Source organism: Tenrec ecaudatus, chromosome 16, assembly GCF_050624435.1.
Source record: "Tenrec ecaudatus isolate mTenEca1 chromosome 16, mTenEca1.hap1, whole genome shotgun sequence".
NCBI classification, from domain to species: Eukaryota; Metazoa; Chordata; class Mammalia; order Afrosoricida; family Tenrecidae; genus Tenrec; species Tenrec ecaudatus.
The window spans coordinates 48,901,133-48,918,690 of NC_134545.1; the positions used below are offsets into that span (position 1 = coordinate 48,901,133).

The 17,558-nt window shown below is 54.0% G+C and overlaps 1 protein-coding gene across 1 annotated transcript in view; it reads left to right on the forward strand.

Annotated features, from left to right (window-relative positions):
- Nucleotides 1-17,558, forward strand: part of PSAP (prosaposin) — a 33,867-nt gene that overhangs the window by 11,533 nt on the left and 4,776 nt on the right. The window contains exons 2-9 of the mRNA XM_075534813.1: nt 4,924-5,057; nt 7,612-7,686; nt 8,110-8,235; nt 10,052-10,252; nt 10,671-10,814; nt 12,503-12,559; nt 15,916-16,047; nt 17,077-17,172. Coding sequence (XP_075390928.1) covers nt 4,924-5,057; nt 7,612-7,686; nt 8,110-8,235; nt 10,052-10,252; nt 10,671-10,814; nt 12,503-12,559; nt 15,916-16,047; nt 17,077-17,172 — 965 coding nt within the window. The remainder of the gene's footprint in view (nt 1-4,923; nt 5,058-7,611; nt 7,687-8,109; nt 8,236-10,051; nt 10,253-10,670; nt 10,815-12,502; nt 12,560-15,915; nt 16,048-17,076; nt 17,173-17,558) is intronic.

Here is a 17,558-nt window from a genome sequence, read left to right on the forward strand (position 1 = left end):
AAATGCTCCTTGCCATAAACTAACTCCAAACTCAGACTCCTAGCCTCACCATGAGGCAGCATAGAGCTGCCCTTATGGATCTCTGAGGCTGCACAGCCCTGCGGAAGCAGAGCGCCCCGCCCTCCTACAGAGCAGCTGGTGGCTTCAAACTGCTAACCGTGTGGTTAGCAGCCCAACAGGTAGCCACTACACCACCAGGGCCCCTTCTCTAGATTAACGTATTGCTTGTGACACCATCTGTTTGATGGAGAAGTTTTGTTGAGTGCTGTGGATTATCTATCTCGTGCTCATGGGGGTGGATGTGCAGGAATTCCTCTGAGAAATCTCTAGGCAGGATCTGCGCAGGTGGTGGTGTTCCTGGGGTTAGCCACTTTCTTAGTTTCCTAGCAACTTGTTGGTTACTATGGTGATCCATTGCCCCAGCAGCAGATCCACTTCCCTGTGGAATGCCTGCTCTGATTGTTTGCCCTGGGAGGCCGCATGCATTTTGTTTTACACACACACCACCACCACCACCACCACCACCACCCCTCCTCCCCACCCCTGTAGACTTGAAGAGTACCTGACTAGTTTGATCCCAGCCCCCTTGTGGCTTCTCTCCTGTTGTGCATCTCGCACAGACGTGTGCTCTTTGCCTGCTTCTCCGAGAGAGACTCATTCTGTTAGCCACCTCTCCTTCCTCCTCATTTGCTGTAAAACCAGGCTGTGTGGCTTGGTGGGTGCTTTTCAGGAGTGCTGGGGGCCCGAAGCTTGCCAGGGGCCTGGGGAGGCTTCCAGAGAGATTTCTCTGCCCCCACCTAGGGGGGCGGCTTGGTGCCCTAACGCTAGGCTCTGTTCCAGGTATCATGAGCCATCAGGGGAGCTTAGGAAGCGTTTTCTCAGGGAAACCAGAGCCCAAACCACTGCTTTGGGGAAGAACTCCATTCACAGTATGTGAATTGGTTGCGTGTGAGATTTTTGTGCTTACAAAGAGCGAGGAAGGCAGTAGGGGTCCTTGCTGTAGCTTGGGGGGCCTTGTGGTGTGATCTTTGTGCACACAGCTTGTGGAACTAGGAATGACAGCCTCTGCTGCTACGACGTGCTGCCTCCATGCGCGTGCCCCTGTGTAGTGTGTGTGGCACCTGGCTCACAGGGAGCAGCCTATGAGTCTTAGATGACTCTCGGGCCAAATGCTTCCTATTTATAGCTTGCCAAATGCTCCTGTTTGTCCTTTTAAAGGAACGGAGCAGTGTCCTAACTAGAACATTTGGTCGTGCTTTGAAATTCAAGTTGTGATCACTTAGACTTTCCCTGTTGAACAGACACAAAGCGAAATTTGGTTGGTTCCCTCTGTTGGAGGCCGCTGTGTTTTGCCTCCAGAGACTTCATTCCTGCACCCGCTTCCTGTCAAATGACAGGTGAGAGGTACCATGGACCCATTTTAAGAAACACAGTCACTTGCAAGGCAATTTGAGGGGGGGGGGATAAAAAAAATTAGTGTATATTTAAACCCGGGATCCCTGATAGCGTAGTGGTTCCAAGTTGTGCTGCTAGCTGCAAGGCTAGCAGTTTGAAACCACCCGCCGCTCCTTGGGAGAAAGACCAGGCTTTCCACGCCCGTAGAGTCTCAGGGGCAATTTTGCCCTGTCCTGTAGAATCTCAGTGAGTCGGCATTGACTCGATGGCAGTGGCATATAAGCCAACTGCTATCACACGGACGAACTCAGAGTGGCCCTATGGAGCGTTTCCATGACGTACACCTTTACTGGAGCAGGCAGCCCCAGCTTTCTCTCATAGAGGCCGGTGGGTTTGAACTGCCAACTTTGAATGGCTAGCAGCCCGATACCTAATCCGTAGCACCACTGCGGACACCCCAACCCCGCCCCTGGATTCCACAAATACCATCAGTTCTTTTTGAAGCCCCCTGTGTCTTGCGTGTGAAATTACAGTCGTATAACACACACACAACGTAAAACAGAGTTGTCTTCTCTTTGATAATTCAGCCCTGCCCCACCCTATTCTGTGAATTCTCTCTGTCTTTTTTCTGTGCCCCACCTGCATGCCTTCGTTTTCTTTGCTTGGACTTCATTATGTATTGACCCTTTATGATAGCTATGTAGATCTTAGAATGTCGAGAGTTCTTTCCTTCCTGTTTCTGGACTAAAGGAAACTGAGTATTGATCAGTATCCTTGACCTCTTTTGAATGGTTGTGTTTCCTAAAAATGCTGTCCCAGAAGTATTTTTGGACAGTTTTATTGGCATAATTTGCATGTCATATATTTGCATGTCAGTGTCCATGTTCAAAAGACTTGTACAGTCATCACCACAATCAATTTTAGAACAGAAGTATTGTTTGTGAAGAAAGGATTTTTATTTGGTCCTTGAAATATTGAAGGAACATAGTTCATCCTATGCCAGTGCATGAAGTCACATGAGTTCTTCTCGCCATTCACGTTCACGTAGCTGATTTCAAGGGAAGACAGTCCCACGGTGTTGAATTGTTAGAACTCTGAGGGGGAGAAAGACACCTCCGTCCTTGGCTCCGCGTGAGAAAGAATTCACACCGAAGCCTGGTTTATGATCCAAGTGGGTTTTAGGAGAGTGAGAAGAAGTTTCAGGTTTACACAGGCACCCACATGGCTCCTCCCGAATGTGCAGCCTGCCTGGAAGCTGCTCGCTAAGTCACACGGTAGGCTCCTGCCTTTTCAGTTATTCCGTGGGGAGGCGTGGACGACCCCTGTTCGACCCCATTGGCTGAATTGAATTCACCTAGCCTAGGTGGACCAATCCAGGTGCAGTGTGCCACTCCTTTGTTTCTGTAGCTCGGACCTCTGGGCATGCATAATGGACGCCCAGCTCCTACCAGAATCACAACCAATCCCATGTCTCCCATTCACAAACATGAAGATGGAAGGTGTTGGCTGCTGTTGAAGTATACTTTTTAGGAAAATGGAACGTTCCCAATACATTATATGAATGACAAAACCAGTTTCTTCCTCTCAGTGCAATAAGCCCAGCAAACGAATTCTTTAAAAGAACATTATTTTGAGACCTTTTGAAAGAGCATTATTAGCATACCAGCCTGTGTGATCACGAGGTGCCGAAGGGACCAGTTATCAGGCATCAAAGAACAAAAAATCATATCGTTGTGTGCTCACCTCCCCGATACGATCACTGAAGACAAAGGTGTGCATAAGCAAATGTGGCAAAGAAAGCTGATGGTGCCTGGCTATCAAAAGATATAGTGTCTGGGGTCTTAAAGGCTTGAAGGTAAACAAGCGGCCATCTAGCTCAGAAGCAAAAAAGCCCACATGGAAGAAGCACACCAGCCTGTGTGATCACGAGGTGTCCAAGGGATCAGGTATCAGGCATCAAAGAACAAAAAAATCATATCATTGTGAATGAGGGGGAGTGTGGAGTGGGGGCTCAAAAGCCATCTCTAGGCAAGTGGACATCCCCTTACAGAGAGGTCGTGGAGGGGATGAGCCAGTCAGGGTTCAGTGTAGCAACAATAAAACATATAACTTACCTCTAGTTCCTAAATGCTTCTCTCCACTATCATGATCCCAATGCTACCTTACAAATCTGGCTAGACCAGAGGATGTACACTGGTATAGATAGGAACTGGAAACCAGGGAATCCAGGACAGATGATCCCTTCAGGACCAGTGGTGAGAGTGGCGATACCGGGAAGGTGGAGGGAAGATGGAAGTAGAAAGGGGGAAACGATTACAGGGATCTACATATAACCGCCTCCCTAGGGGATGGGACAACAGAGAAGTGGGTGGAGGGAGACATTGGATAGTGTAAGGTATGACAAAAGAATTTATAAATTATCAAGGGTTCATGAGGGAGGGGTGAGTGGGGAGGGAGGGGAAAATGAGCTGATGCCAGTGGCTTACGTGGAGAGCAAATGCTTTGAGAATACTGAGGTTATCAAATGTAAGAATGTGCTTTACATAATTGACGTGTGTATGGATTGTGATAAGTTGTATGAGCCCCCAATAAAATGATTTAAAAAATAAATAAGCATTATTTTGAGCTCTTCTACAACAGAATGTCACCAGTGATTTAGAACCTGTAAAGCCCGTCAGGTCAGGTGTGTTCCGTTGGCCCCCGGTGCAGTGGGATCAGTCCTTCCGCTGGGAGAGTGAGCTGAGCCTCACCTGGAGGGACTGCCACAGTGGGGTAACACTGGCTCCCTGGGTTGTGTATGGACACGTGTTTCTTGGTTTTTGCCCATGAACTTGTTCACAAGCCAGGGGAGTCATCTGGCAGAGCCACTTGTCGGTTTAAAAGTGCTCTTCTGCTTGACCAACTTCCAGAATCATGGTTTTTCCTCGATGGGCCTGTGAATCTTGGTGGTTTCGCTAAAGGTTGTTTTAAGTCTGCTTTCCATTGTAGACTCTCCAGTTCAGCCTGCTTGGGATTTTTTCTTGGGATTTCTTTCAACTCCACATGGAAACATTTTAAAAGATTTAAAAGATTCAAAGTTCAGATACTACTTTCTGCATCACTGTTTAGATACAGTGTGAGAGGAAGACAAGATCAATGGACCCCTGCTAGTCCTGAGACTTAAGTAAATGAAAATCACAACACAGCTTATTGACTGTGTCTGCAGTGGCCTACAACTGGGTTAGGGCCCAGCAAGGTGGCCCCCTGAAATGCCAGGGCAGACTCCTAAGCTGGGTGGTGCAGGTGGTTAGTGCGCTTGATTGCTCCCTGACAGCTGAGCGATTCCGAGTCCACCCGGAAGTGGCTGAGCAGAGACCTGGCGACTTCCTCTCCAAAGCAGTCTTTGAAACTCCTCTGGAGACAGTTCTGCAGCGGCACGCCCTGGCCCCCGTTGGGTTGGGAGTTGACTAACTCTTTTCCCCATGGTCAAGGAGTGAGATGGACTTAGGAGGTTAGCCTGGCCACCTTCTCATGCTCTCTTCTTTTCAGCTCTGGGCAGCCCTGTCCTCGACCTAAAAGAATGCACCAAGGGCTCAGCTGTGTGGTGCCAGGACATCAAGACGGCCTCTGAGTGCGGGGCCCTGAGGCACTGCCTGCAGACCGTGTGGAACAAGCCCACAGTGGTGAGTCCCCTGCCATTCACAAGCACCACCTTCTGCCGCAGTGCCTCTGCTTCCTTGGTGACCCAGTCTGAGCACACGTCCAGAAGGGTCATCAGAGCAGTGGAGGCTCCAAGAGGTCAAGGTGAAGGTTTCCCCAAGGCCACCATTCTCTTGGAAGAGATCTTGCTGTTCTGGCTGGCAGCTGTGTGTGCTCTCGTGCGCTCAGGCCTCTGCAGACCAGGGGGCGGTAAGGCCTGCGGCGGGTTTGCAGAGCCGTTCCCAGCACCGGCGGGCGGGCGGGCACAGCTCCAGTGCGTGTGTGCGCTACAGCTCGGGCTACACTTTCCCCAATTTGTCCTGGCCCTTTTTGATTTTTGCCTTCCTGCCCGTCGTTCCTTTTCTGCCCGCAGGCAGATCGCTGATGTGTTAGAGGGCCAGCTTCACATCGTAGAGTTTTTGGCTTTTCTTCCTTTTTGTTTTGGCACTCTTTGTTTCCAGAGACACCCCAACTGGTGGTTTAGTTACTTAAAGGGGACAAAGTGTGGCCTGTTAGCTTATCCGGGCCGGGGCAGGTGTGCTCGGTGGTAGAATTTTCAGCTGGTGCCCTCTCGGCACTCTTCAGGCACCCCCACCCCCAGCACGTCCCTCCGTCAGCGGAGTCCTGTGGGCAGGGTGCTGAGCAGGCTCCAGCAGAGCTTCTAGACCAGGGTGGGAGAGCCTTTTATGCCAAGGGCCATTTGGATTTTCATAACGCCCTTTGCAGGCCATAGGCAGTTAGTTATCCACTGAGAAATGAGCCTGCTCTCTTTGGTCAACCATTTACTTAACTCACCTCTAACATGATGGTGGGTCTGCTGCTCTTAGGAGAGGCAGGCGGTGTTCGCTGGCATCCATGAGTCCGTGCACCAGACGCCTCCCGCCCCTGTTCTAAGCGGAGACCAGGAAGAAAGGACGCGAGCGGTGAAAACCTAGCGGATCGTCCTGTGACCATGGCACAGACTGTACAGCGTTTTGTTCCGAGAGAGTACGGCTTAATGCAGGGTTTTAATCACTACCTTGCCACTGTCCGGCCTCTCAAGCAGTAGACTTTGCAGGAGGGACTTGCAGGCAGCATCTCTGTGGGAGCAGGTCACCAGTTAACACTGCGCGTTCAAGTAAACACACAACAAATGCTTGTTTCATCTGCCACCAGTGACCAGAATCACCTCCAGATCTGCTCTCGCGTGTCCTTTTAATCTTGTGCTTAGTCGTGCTCACTCTTTAGATCTTACTGTTTGCTCGGATCCACTCTCTGGATCTATCTGGCCCAAGCATGACATTAGCGTGCTAAGTCTAAAGATTCTAATGGGTTTTTCTAAAGGCCACCAAGTCCCTCCAAAAGAAACCAAGCTCACTAGGATCTAGTCAGTGCTGACTCAGAGACCCCTGTGCGTTTCCGAGACGGTAACGATTACTGGGTAGAAAGCCCAGGTGCTCTCTGCTGCCACCGACATGCAGATCCCAGCCCACCGCTTAGCCACCTCACCACCAGGGCCCTCCTAGATGTCCTGTAATCCTGTCCCAGCGTGCTAGGTCCTGTCCGTGGGTTGGAAGTCAGTTGATGTCACGAGCATGTTGTGACATGTTGAGGGCAGCATTTCTGCCCAGCGGCTGAGAGGGCTCCGGTGGGAGCCCTGGTGCTGCCGAGGCTTAGGCATGGTGATGCTGGGCGGCGGTTCAAGTGGAGACCCGAGGTCATCTGCTATACAGGCTCACAGAATTGTTGCCTGGGGAACCCTGGGCCACAGTTCTCTGTGCTGTGGGGAGGCGGAGTCAGAATCGACTCCAGCTTTGGGTTTGGCTTTGGGGTTCTGTGAGGACCCTCGTGTCCAGTCTGATCAGGCATGTCGTGAGGTCCCTAAAGCTTTGGAGTGGGGCTGTCCTGGACACAGCCTTGTAGGAGGGGTGGAAGGTAGAGGGGAGGTGACCTGACAGTGCTGAGATAAGTGTGTGGTCAACACCAACGTCTGCTGGGGCGGGGCGGTTAGGGTTCCCCAGTGGAGGGGGGTGTTCCCCCAGCCCCACTCACTGTTTATGCTTGGTGATATCAACTTCTCTGAATGCCACAGTCCGCTCAGGGTTGCTGTTGGGAGTAAGTCCAAAGTTAGGTCTGTGCTACAGGCACGAAAAGATGGGGCAGTATGGGGGGGGGGGGTCACAGGTACAGAGCAAGGTGCCTCTGCTGCAGAAGTACAGAGATGTGACCTTGTCCTTGCCCCTTGGGGCCCAGGGCTGCACCTCTGGGTGGGAACCGGGTAGGTCAGTGTGTCGACCCTCATCGAATGTGGCCGTGGCTCGTGGCACTGGCTGCGTACCACATGGAAAGGGCAGCAGGCCAGCCAGTTAATTGTCCACGGGGGTGGGAGTGCATATGTCTGTCCATGTTGGGACTGTACTTCTTGAGGCTGTGTACCCAGCAGAGGGATTGCTGGACCAAGTTCCATTCTCCGTTGTTTGAGGTAGCACCATGTCTTATGGTTGGACGTAATTGATGGGTGATGTCCTACAATCTTGTCCCTCCTCTTCTTCCTCATAGAAGTCCCTCCCCTGTGACATATGCAAAGATGTCATCGTGGAAGCTGGCAAGCTCCTGAAAGAGAGCGGCGCTGAGGTGAGCCTCGGGGCGGTGGTGGATGCGGGTGTGCATGCTTCTGGCTCGCTGGGCCACTTGCTAGCTCTGATACACTTTTCTTTCTGAACCCTTTAAGAATGTAAAAACGTATCATGCTTTGTCCCGAGCCATGCGTAAAACAGGCTGAGGAGCATCTCTTGCTGGCCCCTGGACTGCTGTTAACTGGCCACGGTTAATTGGGATTTTCTGTTTTCGCACTCTGCTCACCGTTTCCTGTGCCTGTGAGACTGAAGGCCAGCAGGGTCTTTGTTTTGAATTTTCACGTCAGCTTTTTGTGGTTGGTGGGCTTGGCCCGCTGCCCTGAGGGTTGGCGGCTTCCTGGCCTGTGTTTCTGGGGGTCCTAGAAGGCCTCTTGCTTTGAGTCCAGCTGCAGAGTTCTACCCTGTGTCCTCCTTCCCGCAGGAGAAGATCACGGGGAACTTGGAGAAGGTGTGCGAGTGGCTTCCTAATGCGAACCTGACGAGCTCCTGCAAGACCATAGTGGACAGCTACTTACCGGTCATCTTGGACATCATCAAAGGAGAAACGGTACGGAGGGTTGGGAGGGGTGCGGTCCACGGGGGTGTCGGACCAGTGTACGGGGACAGTCAGGACGTCTGTGGATTCTGATTCTCCAACACCTCCTCACGGGAAGTCTAGCACAGCAGAACTCTGCTGGGGACTAGGGTGAAAGCCCCGCTCTTCCAGGGCAGGAGTGGGATACAGGTGGTTGTTACCCAAAAACAGGCCTTTCCAGGGCTGGTGAGGGCCCAGGAAGGCAGGTGTTTGCAGGGTTGCCGAGGGACCGTGAACTCAGGCAAGGACGTGGGTGCTTCCCTCCACTTGTGAATGAAGCCCCTGCAGATGCCAGTTGTGTGTCCCCTATGTCAGAACTAGCTGTCTCCCTGAGCAGCACTTAGCTGCGGGTCAGTGCCTAAGTAATTCAGAGAGTGAGTTTGCCTCTTTCATACGACATGTGCCCCAGGCTGGCTCTGTAGCAGGGAACAAGGAGCCAAGCCGAGCTCCGAGGAGGAAGATGAGGCTGGAAACCCGAGGCAACCAGTGGGGCAGGAATACCAAGGTTTTGGCAGCGTTGGCAGGGGTTGCTTCACAGGAGGCCTGCTGGGCACGGTTAAGGCTTCCCAGTGCAGCCTGAAGCCTTCGGGGGCTCTTGAAGAGGGGACTGCATTGCTTGGTGAATAGACTGCGCAGCAAGACCTCTAGAGTGCTGAACCGCAGGGGGGTTACTTTGAGGACTAAGGTGCACCTGACCCAAGCCGTGGTCCTTTCAGTGGCCTCGTGTATGTGAAGTGGCTCCCACAGTGGGAGGATGGCTGAGGACCCGGCAGTGTTTCATTCTGTTGTGCGTGGGCTTACTGTGGATGAGAACCGGCTCCGTGACACCACCACCACGCAGGGGATTGACGTGACCAGGGAGATGCTAGAGATGGAGCCCTGGTGGTGGGGTGGTTATATGTTGGGCTGCGATCCACTTGGGTCAATACCGCCAACAGCTCCACGGGAGAAAGACTGGGCTTTCCACTTCTGGAAACAGTTACCGGCTCGGAAGCCCACAGGGGTCGCAGTGAGAGTGAGAGGGGGAGCCGGAAGGACGTTTGGGAGGCTGTTGCCTATAAGTGAGGTGTGATTGGGAAGTGGGGAGAGGGACATTCTGTTTTGGAGGGAAACGTACCAGGTTTTCGGGTGGAGAAGGGTGCCTAGGAGAAGAAGGAGCTGAGCAGAGGGAACCGTTTGCCCCGTCCAGAGACCCCGGAGGCGGGGGCGGTGGCGAGGGGCAGTGCAGTGTTAGTTCTGGCTGTGTTACGGTTGAGGTGGAGGGCAAGCCTGTGTATGAGAGTCAGGGGTAGCCTCAGCTTAACCTGCTGCGGTGAGCCATTCCAGCCCTTGGCGGTGGTGACCCCAGGGGTGTCGGAAGAGGGCGGTGCTCCAGCGGGTTTGCAGTGACTGATGTTGGGGAAGTAGCTTGCCAGGCCTGTCTTTCATGGCAGCGTCTCCGGGCGGACTTGGAACTTCCCAGCCATTTGGTTAGCAACCCAGGGTGTTAGCTGTTTGTGCCGCTCAGGGGCTCCCGAGCCAGGGCAGGGGTGAGTAACCCTGAGAGCCTGCCACTTCCGGAAGGGATTCAACCAGGGAAAGGGAATAGCCCGGAACTGCTGATCGCGGGCCCCCCTCCCGGCATACTGGAAGGAGAGCCGGTGTGTGTGGAGACGCAGTTTTCATTCTTTGTGCAGGATGCCGGTAGTGAGAAGAAAGGCGTTGCATGTACTTTGTGCATTTGCGAGCTGGGTGGCCTGTTTGTGTTCCTCTGGGGAGGGCGTTTCAGCGGGACCTCTTTCCCCACCAGAGCCGACCGGAGGAGGTGTGCTCCGCCCTCAAGCTCTGCCAGTCTCTCCAGAAGCACCTGGCTGAGCTCCAGCACCAGAAACAGCTCGAGTCCAACAAGATCCCAGAGCTGGACACGTCCGAGGTGGTGGCACCCTTCATGGCCAACATCCCTCTCCTCCTCTACCCCCAGGAGGGCTCACCCAGCAAGCCCCAGCCCCAGGTAAGGCCGCAGGACAGGCTGGGGACCCCCGGGCAGTATGGTGAGGAGACCTGGGGGGCTGGGGTTTGCACACCTCGTCATTCAACTGGGGGGCTCTGGCCCCTGCATGCCCACGGGCTGGGCTTCAGCGTTGCCCTGTGGAGCTCTGAAGAGCTGGATCTTCAAGTTAGACAAGCATTTTCCACTTTGGTTCATAGATCTTGTAGTGAAACGTGTGCCCAGCTGGTCTTGTTCTTGTCGGTCCCCTTAGTGCCTGTGGAAGCAGGCATCTCTAACTGCTCAGAGGAGAAACAGTATGAGAAACTTAGGACGCCCTTTGGGAACGGCCCCTGGCGCCCTGGGCACTGAGAGCATCAACACAGGGAATGTCCGTGGAATGGGAGGAGTGTCACCGGGACCTCTCCTCTTCGCTCTTCAGGCCGACGGGGGCGTTTGTGAGGACTGCGTTCAGCTGGTGGGTGACGTCCAGAACGCCATCAGGACCAACTCCACCTTCATCAGCGCCCTGGTGGAGCATTTCAAGGAGGAGTGTGACCGCCTGGGGCCTGGCATGTCTGACATGGTGAGCCCTCCCCGATCTGCCCACACCGGGAGGGGCCCTGGGCCAGGACGGCCATGCAGCAGGCCGGTCACTTCCGGAAGCACCTTCCTCAGTGCTGAGCTCTCTCAAGTCCGCATCATTCTTACAGCTCCCTTGTCCTGCTTCCAGAAAGCAACCAGAATAGGAAGGGGTGGGGTGGGGGGCACACATTTAAAACAGTGTGTTGGATAATTGGATCTGGTTTGGAGTTTTTCTTTATTTTGTTTGAAACTACTTACCTGTCCCGAAAGAATTGAAGTCAGTTTTGATTTTTATTTCCCTCCCCTTAGAACCGCTCAGACCAGTGTTCAGAGCGATGGGTCAGGAAACTGGAGCGTTTTTGAGGTTGTGACCCTGCTCTTGGTTAAGAACGCTCTTCATGTTAAAATGTTCAGTGTTCATTTAAATTATTACCTTTCCCCTTTTTATGTGTGGAACTGTAACACATAAAAAGAAAAGGGGGTCTGTGTGTGGTTGCCTAGCCCGTCGCGTCAGGCCAGCTCTGGTCCCAGGGACACCTTTTGTTGAGGCTTCCCAGGTGAACCGACAGCACATGCTAGCCCTGCGGGCTCAAACACATTGCTCGTGTGCATGCCAGGTGGGTTTTTTCCTAGGAGTGGATTCCAGTAACCACACTCAGGAGACGGCGGTGTAAACTGTAAATGCCCAGTTTAGTGCTTGACACCCAGAACCTGGCTAGCAGGGATGTGGGCTAGAATCCCCAAAGCCAACCCTTCGCCATCGAGCCAGTGCTGACTCACAGTGACCCAAGGCGTTGTTTTCCAGGCTCATCTTTCTCCTGAGAAGCAACTGGTGGACTTGAACCTCTGACCTTGCGCTAGCAGTCCACTGCTTACCCGACAGTGCCCCATGGCTCCTTGGATAGCTCCCCAGCCTCAGGTCTAGAGCAGTGGTTCTCAGCCTTCCTCATGTTGTGACCCTTTCCTACAGTTCCTCATGTGGTTACACCCCCCCCCCCCAACCATGACATTATTTTCATTGCTACTTCATAAGTGTAATTTTTCTACTGCCGTAAGTTGGGTGACCTCTGTGAAAGGGTGGTTCGGCCCACAGGTTGAGAACTGCTGGTGTAGAGTAAGCTGAATGTTCCCTCTTCCCGGGCTCGGGGACGAGGGGTCCCCCTGAGGACAGGTCTGGGAGCCACTGCAGGGCCGGCAGTTGTAGTCCAGGGTCCTAGCACGTCGCTTTCCCACACTCAGCCCTTTGGCTCCTTCTCGGCCAGGTGCCTATGAGGGGCTGTGGGGCTTCCTTGATTTCTATGAAGATAGACAGCTTAGAAGTCATAATAACTTGGTTCTCTGTGATTTAAACCTGGATCCAGAGCCAGGCTGTACGAGATTGAGCAGTAATCCTGAGCACGCCATATGCCCTGTGAGCCGTTGGCCATTGCAAGGACCTGTGTGGCCTTTGCACGGGGAGCTTGCAGGACATCGGGTGTCGGATGCCTTTAAGTGGGCTTGAGAGTGTGCTCGAAAGCCCTGCACGCAGGTCCTCCTAGGACAAGTCCCAGAATCACCAGATTGCCACTGGCATTTACTGCACTCGCAGACCCAGTGTGGTAGTCGCCGCCCAAGGCAGAGGTAGTGTGTGTGTGTGTATGTCGTCTCCGTGGTCAGATGGAAGAGCAGCCTGTCTCTCTCTCCCCCCAGTGCAAGAACTACATCAGCCAGTATTCCGAAGTCGCTGTCCAGCTGGTGATGCACATGGTAGGTGGCAGGGGACAAACCCTGCTCAGTGTGATTCTTTGTCTCTAATGGTATTTTCCAGGGATGTTGAAGATTTTAGGGATTACTTGTCCTTGTGACACAGACCCAGGGCACTGAATTTGGCCCCAAAAAGCCTTCTTTGGCTCGCAGGCCCTCTGGAAGCCTGGGCGTGGGCCCCTTGCTGGTGGAAGGGTGGAACGGAGCCAGCGGAGCCCCCAGGCCGGCCTGCTGGGACTGCTTTCTGCTGCTGAGTGTCTGGGCCGACCCTGGCCGTCTGCGATCCGGCGGTCAGTCCGCCAGAGGAAGCTGCGTGCTCTCTGGCAAGCCTGAGCGCTGGGGGGAGGAGCCAGCCCCTAGAGCTGGCCCTGCGCACTGCAGCAGCCTCAGGCGCTGTCGCCTGCAGCAGGCGGGAAGTCTTGGCCGCGGTCCTTGCTCCTCTTACCCAGTCCCATGCAGTAAACCCTGTCCAGAGCAGGCCTTCCTGTAGCGCTCGGATCCACTGAGGTCCAGGGGCTCATCTCTGAGGTGGCTACGCGCCCTGGGCCTGAGCCTGTGACTTCTGTCCCCCAAATCTCAGGTCACCAGGGGCCCTCTCGCTGTCTGGGCTCCAGAGAGAGAGGTGCAGAAACTGGATCAGGTGTTCTCAGTCCGTAGCCACGCCCACTCAGTTAGCATAGTTGGATGGTGGCTCCCCAAACCCGAGGCCGAGCTGTTTACAGAAAAGGCGTAGTGAGCACTGTGAAGCCCCTGGAGTGCTACAGGTAGCACAAGAAGGGCTTTAGGAGAAAGTATGCCCCAAAGATGTAAAGGTGGCTTAAAAGACATGCCAGAAATGTCTCTGCAGTGGCTTGATTTTGTTGTTTCCAAATAGCTAACTTAAAAACGTTATACTCATTATAAAAGTTACACTATTGGAAAAGGCAGGGACCGAGAGGGAGAGGGTCTTGTCTTGGCTTGTCTTGTCTTGCTTGGGTGGTCCTGGTCCTCTTCGTGGGAGGAGAGAGATCCTTGCGTGACCTGGAGCAGTCTCTGCCAGGCCGCATGGTCAAAGGAATCCTATGGGTGCCGCGTAAAACCTGATGCTTCTTTGAACTTTCATTAAATTCACTTGGATCACGAAAAAAAAAAATTACACTATCAAGAACTTTTTAGAAACATGGAGAATAATTCCCAAAGCAAATCATCATTTGTGTTTTGTTAAAAAACAAACACATTAGTGGGGTCACGTAGCAGCTCAACTCAAACGCACCGCCATCGAACCAATTCTACCCCATCGCCCCCCAGGACAGGACAGAACTGCCCCTGTCACTTTCTGAGACAGGGTAGAAGAACTTGTGTTTCCCCATTGAATCGCTGGTGGTTTCTAGCGGCTGACCTTGCGGTGAGCAGCCAACGTGCAACCCCCTCTGCTACCAGGGCTCCTTCATGTGGCACATACTGCTCTGACTCGTACCTTCTTTGGGGGCTGGATGGGGTGGGAATCTAAAACCATTGCACACGAGCCATTGCTAACCTATTTGCAAATGCCCGCATCAGACTCTCAGAGTGGATGGGACATGATGGATGTTGCCAGCCCCTCCTTGTTGGATGCTCAGGTTGTGTGGCCCTGGGACAAAGGGACCGCCTATAGCCAAATACAAATGCGTATCCCTGATTTTTGTCCCTGACAATAGAGAACTCTCAGCCCCTGGTGGCGGTGCCACTCTGCCCCGGGGGTCAGTATGAATCGGAATCGACTGGACCGCCTGACTGCCAGGGTATTCTCTGTGACGTCCCTGTCCCTGGTTGACTGCTTCATTGCTCTGTTTTAATTTTTCTTAACTGTTGTGTCCTTTCCTTCCCCTGTCTCCCCCCGACTCCCTGTTTTTGTTCTCACCAGCAGGATCAGGTAGGTCATGGGGGTTGCTGCTGCTGCCTAGTTCTCGTGTGGGCCATTTTTTGTCCGGCATGGTCGGCTCTGACAGACACAAGGCATGGTCAGGAGAGGAGGGCTCCTCCCCTCTAGTGTCTTCCTCGGCTGCTGGGAGGAATCTGTGTGACTTCCCTGCTCGCCAGGGGACAGGCAACTAAGCCAGCAGAGCTGAGCCCAGCTGCCTGTGTGGCCAGGGGAGCCCGGGGTGGTCCCAGAGGGAGCGAGGCTTTCCCAAGGGGCAGCCCGGTGTTCGCAGGACACCTTGTGTCTGTCTTGACAAGTGAGCTTTGCATGCCTACAGCCCTGTTCTTAGAAACGCTTCTGCATGAGCAAGCCCTCCGCAAACAGCTCGCAGAGCGCCTCTCCCGCATGGTGGATCCAGAGCTTTGGGAACACTCTCTTGACTGGTTTCTGCCCCTCTGGGGATCGCGTGATCTGTGGGATCAGGAGCCAAGCTACATCACACGGCAGCCAGGCAGTTCACACTGACCCTGCCCGTTCCTCCGTCCAGTGAATGCTTGATGGAGCCCCAGGAGTCAGCTCTTGCTCGGGGCCATGCAGCACTGCCGACCGCTCTAGGCTGCAGACACCCCCAGAGAGGGGACTGTGGGTAAAACATCAGAATTTTCACCTGAACCTCCTTATAAGAGCGTCTTCTGGAGGAGAACAATGCGGGGGCTGAAGCAGCAGCCACCTGCCTCTTGCTGCTGGGTGTTTTTCTCTTAAACTTTTCTCTGCATCTGGCACCCTGCTTTTCTCCCTCTGCCCTCCATGCTGTGGACCTGTCAAAGGCAGGGTTATACCTTGGGAGATACCTTTTTAGACTTCAGGTTTTATTTCATTCTCGTGCCTTCTAGCTGACAACACAAGAGGGACGGAGCGTGGCCTGGCCCTTTTCCCTCGACAGGCCTCGTTTTTGGCGAGCCTGCTTCATGATGTGGTGGTGGGAGGCCAGTGCCCTTAGCCCCAAAGCCAGGCGTTGGTTGCCTTCCCTTTGCAAAAAATCCAGCATGTACGCACTGCGCGGTCTCGGCCATCCTCAGTCATGGTCAAGGTGTTGTCCAGACCGTGTCGTCCTCTGACTTGTTGCCTGGGAGGTGCAGACTTGCGCTGGCTCACTAATCGGGTTTCTGTGTGTGCTGTGTGTGGTTTTCACAAAGTCATCTTTTCCCCTTAACACCCATCTGTGGAGTGGGCGTGCCCTGCACCTACCTTTCTGTTGGTTTCTGGGGATGGTGAGGCACCTCGTGAGAGGGGCGACAGCTTACTCCTGAGAACCCCTTTGACAATAGACCAGCTGCCCCTGGAGATGGGTCTAGTTGAGCTCCGCTCTCCACATGCAACTGGTACTTGCCCATCTGCTGAGGATGGAGCCCCGCCCCTTTGGAGAGCGAGGGGAGGTGGGGCGCAGGCCTGCTCCTGACAGTACACGCGCTCTCCCCAGCAACCCAGGGACATCTGTGAGCTGGCGGGATTCTGTGACAAGGTGCAGCAGGTGCCCATGCAGACTCTGGTTCCTGCTAAGGTGGCCGCGGAGAACGTCATCCCTGCCCTGGAACTGGTGAAGCCCGTTAAGGTACCAGGTGTCCCACCGTGTCTTCCTCATGTCTCACAGCATGGGTCTGGTCCCCTGCGCCCGTCCTGAAGGCATGTGTGTGTCAAGCTGTAGTGGGGGGCAGCCCCAGAGCTCTGCCCAAACTCCTCACGCCTTGGCGCCTCCCTTGTGCAGCATGTTGTCCAGGAGGCTCTGTTGGAGTGTGCAGCATTTAGGCTCACGCGCCTCCCCCTGTTGACTTTCCCAGCACACCCTCTGTGTGTGGGCGTAGATGTTTTTGCTTCCCCTGACTTGGGGAAAGTCGTACTTCTTCCAGCCTGCACTTGTGTCTCTGCATCGTGGGCTGGGCGTAGCTTCAGGGGTTGAGACCACGGTGCTGCACCAATTGATGCCCTTGAAATCACGGGACTCCCAGTTCCTCAGGGCCCAGGCTGCCGCTTCTACATGCCCCCTGTGCGCGCTTGTCCCAGAACTCCGCCTTTCACCCAGCGCCTCTCTGCGGAAGGGTTAGGGTGAGATGCCCTGCCACTTGCTCCCTTGCCATTTGAGGGGCTCGCTGACCCAGATGCTTCACACGGGTCTGATTCCTGGTCAGCACTGTGAAGGGTCAGAACCGAATTACACCCTAAAGGTGGCACAGAGTGGTAGCCACTAGCCACATGCGACTACTTAACACGACGAGAAATTAATTTCTTGAGTTAGACCCGCCCATGTCTGTGTGCTACTGTACACAGGTGACTGGTGGCTCCGTGTTGGACAGCGCAGGTAGGGACTGGAGGGCTAGAGAAACATGCTCGCACGCTAACGAGACTTGGGAAACCCAAGAGCAGTGCTGAGGGATATATTTGAACTCTTAAATAGTGGTAGAATTTCTCACTCTGATCTTAGTCCCCCCCCCCCGCCCCCACTGCATGCTGAAGGAGTATCACTGAGCAGAGCATCACGGGGGCGGGGGGCTCTTGGGGGATTGCTGCCGTCTGTGTCCCTTGTCCTTCAGGGGGCAGGGCCCAGGAGTGAGCTCCCCTGACGTGCCTGTGTCACTTCCCACAGAAGGAGCTGGCCCCGGAGAAGGCTGCGGTCTACTGCGAGGTGTGCGAGTATGTGGTGAAGGAGGTGGTCAAGCTCATGGACAACAACAGGACTGAGGTACGTGGCCTGGACTGCCCTCCTCACAGGCTGCCCCTCGCCTCGCCTTGAGCCAGACGTCCAGTGGGGGACCAGGGAGCCTTGGCCCTTGCTGGTGTTGGACAACTACTTGGAATATGTACCACATTTCCCAGCTTTGTCCATTTAAATTAACACCTCGAGTGTTGGGTGAAGGCTTACAGTGTTCGGCTCCCACTGGACTCCTCCTCCCGCATCTGGTGCTCCTACGTGGAGCACTGGTCTTAGGGGTGTGTGCCACCCTGCTAGTTTCTCGAAAAGTGATCTCAGGGTGTCTTGGTTCTTGGTTGAAAGTGTCGAAGGCTGGTAATCTTGGGGAGCCTTCTGTGCTCTACTGTTCCTGTTTATCGTTTGTTTGTTTTTACTAA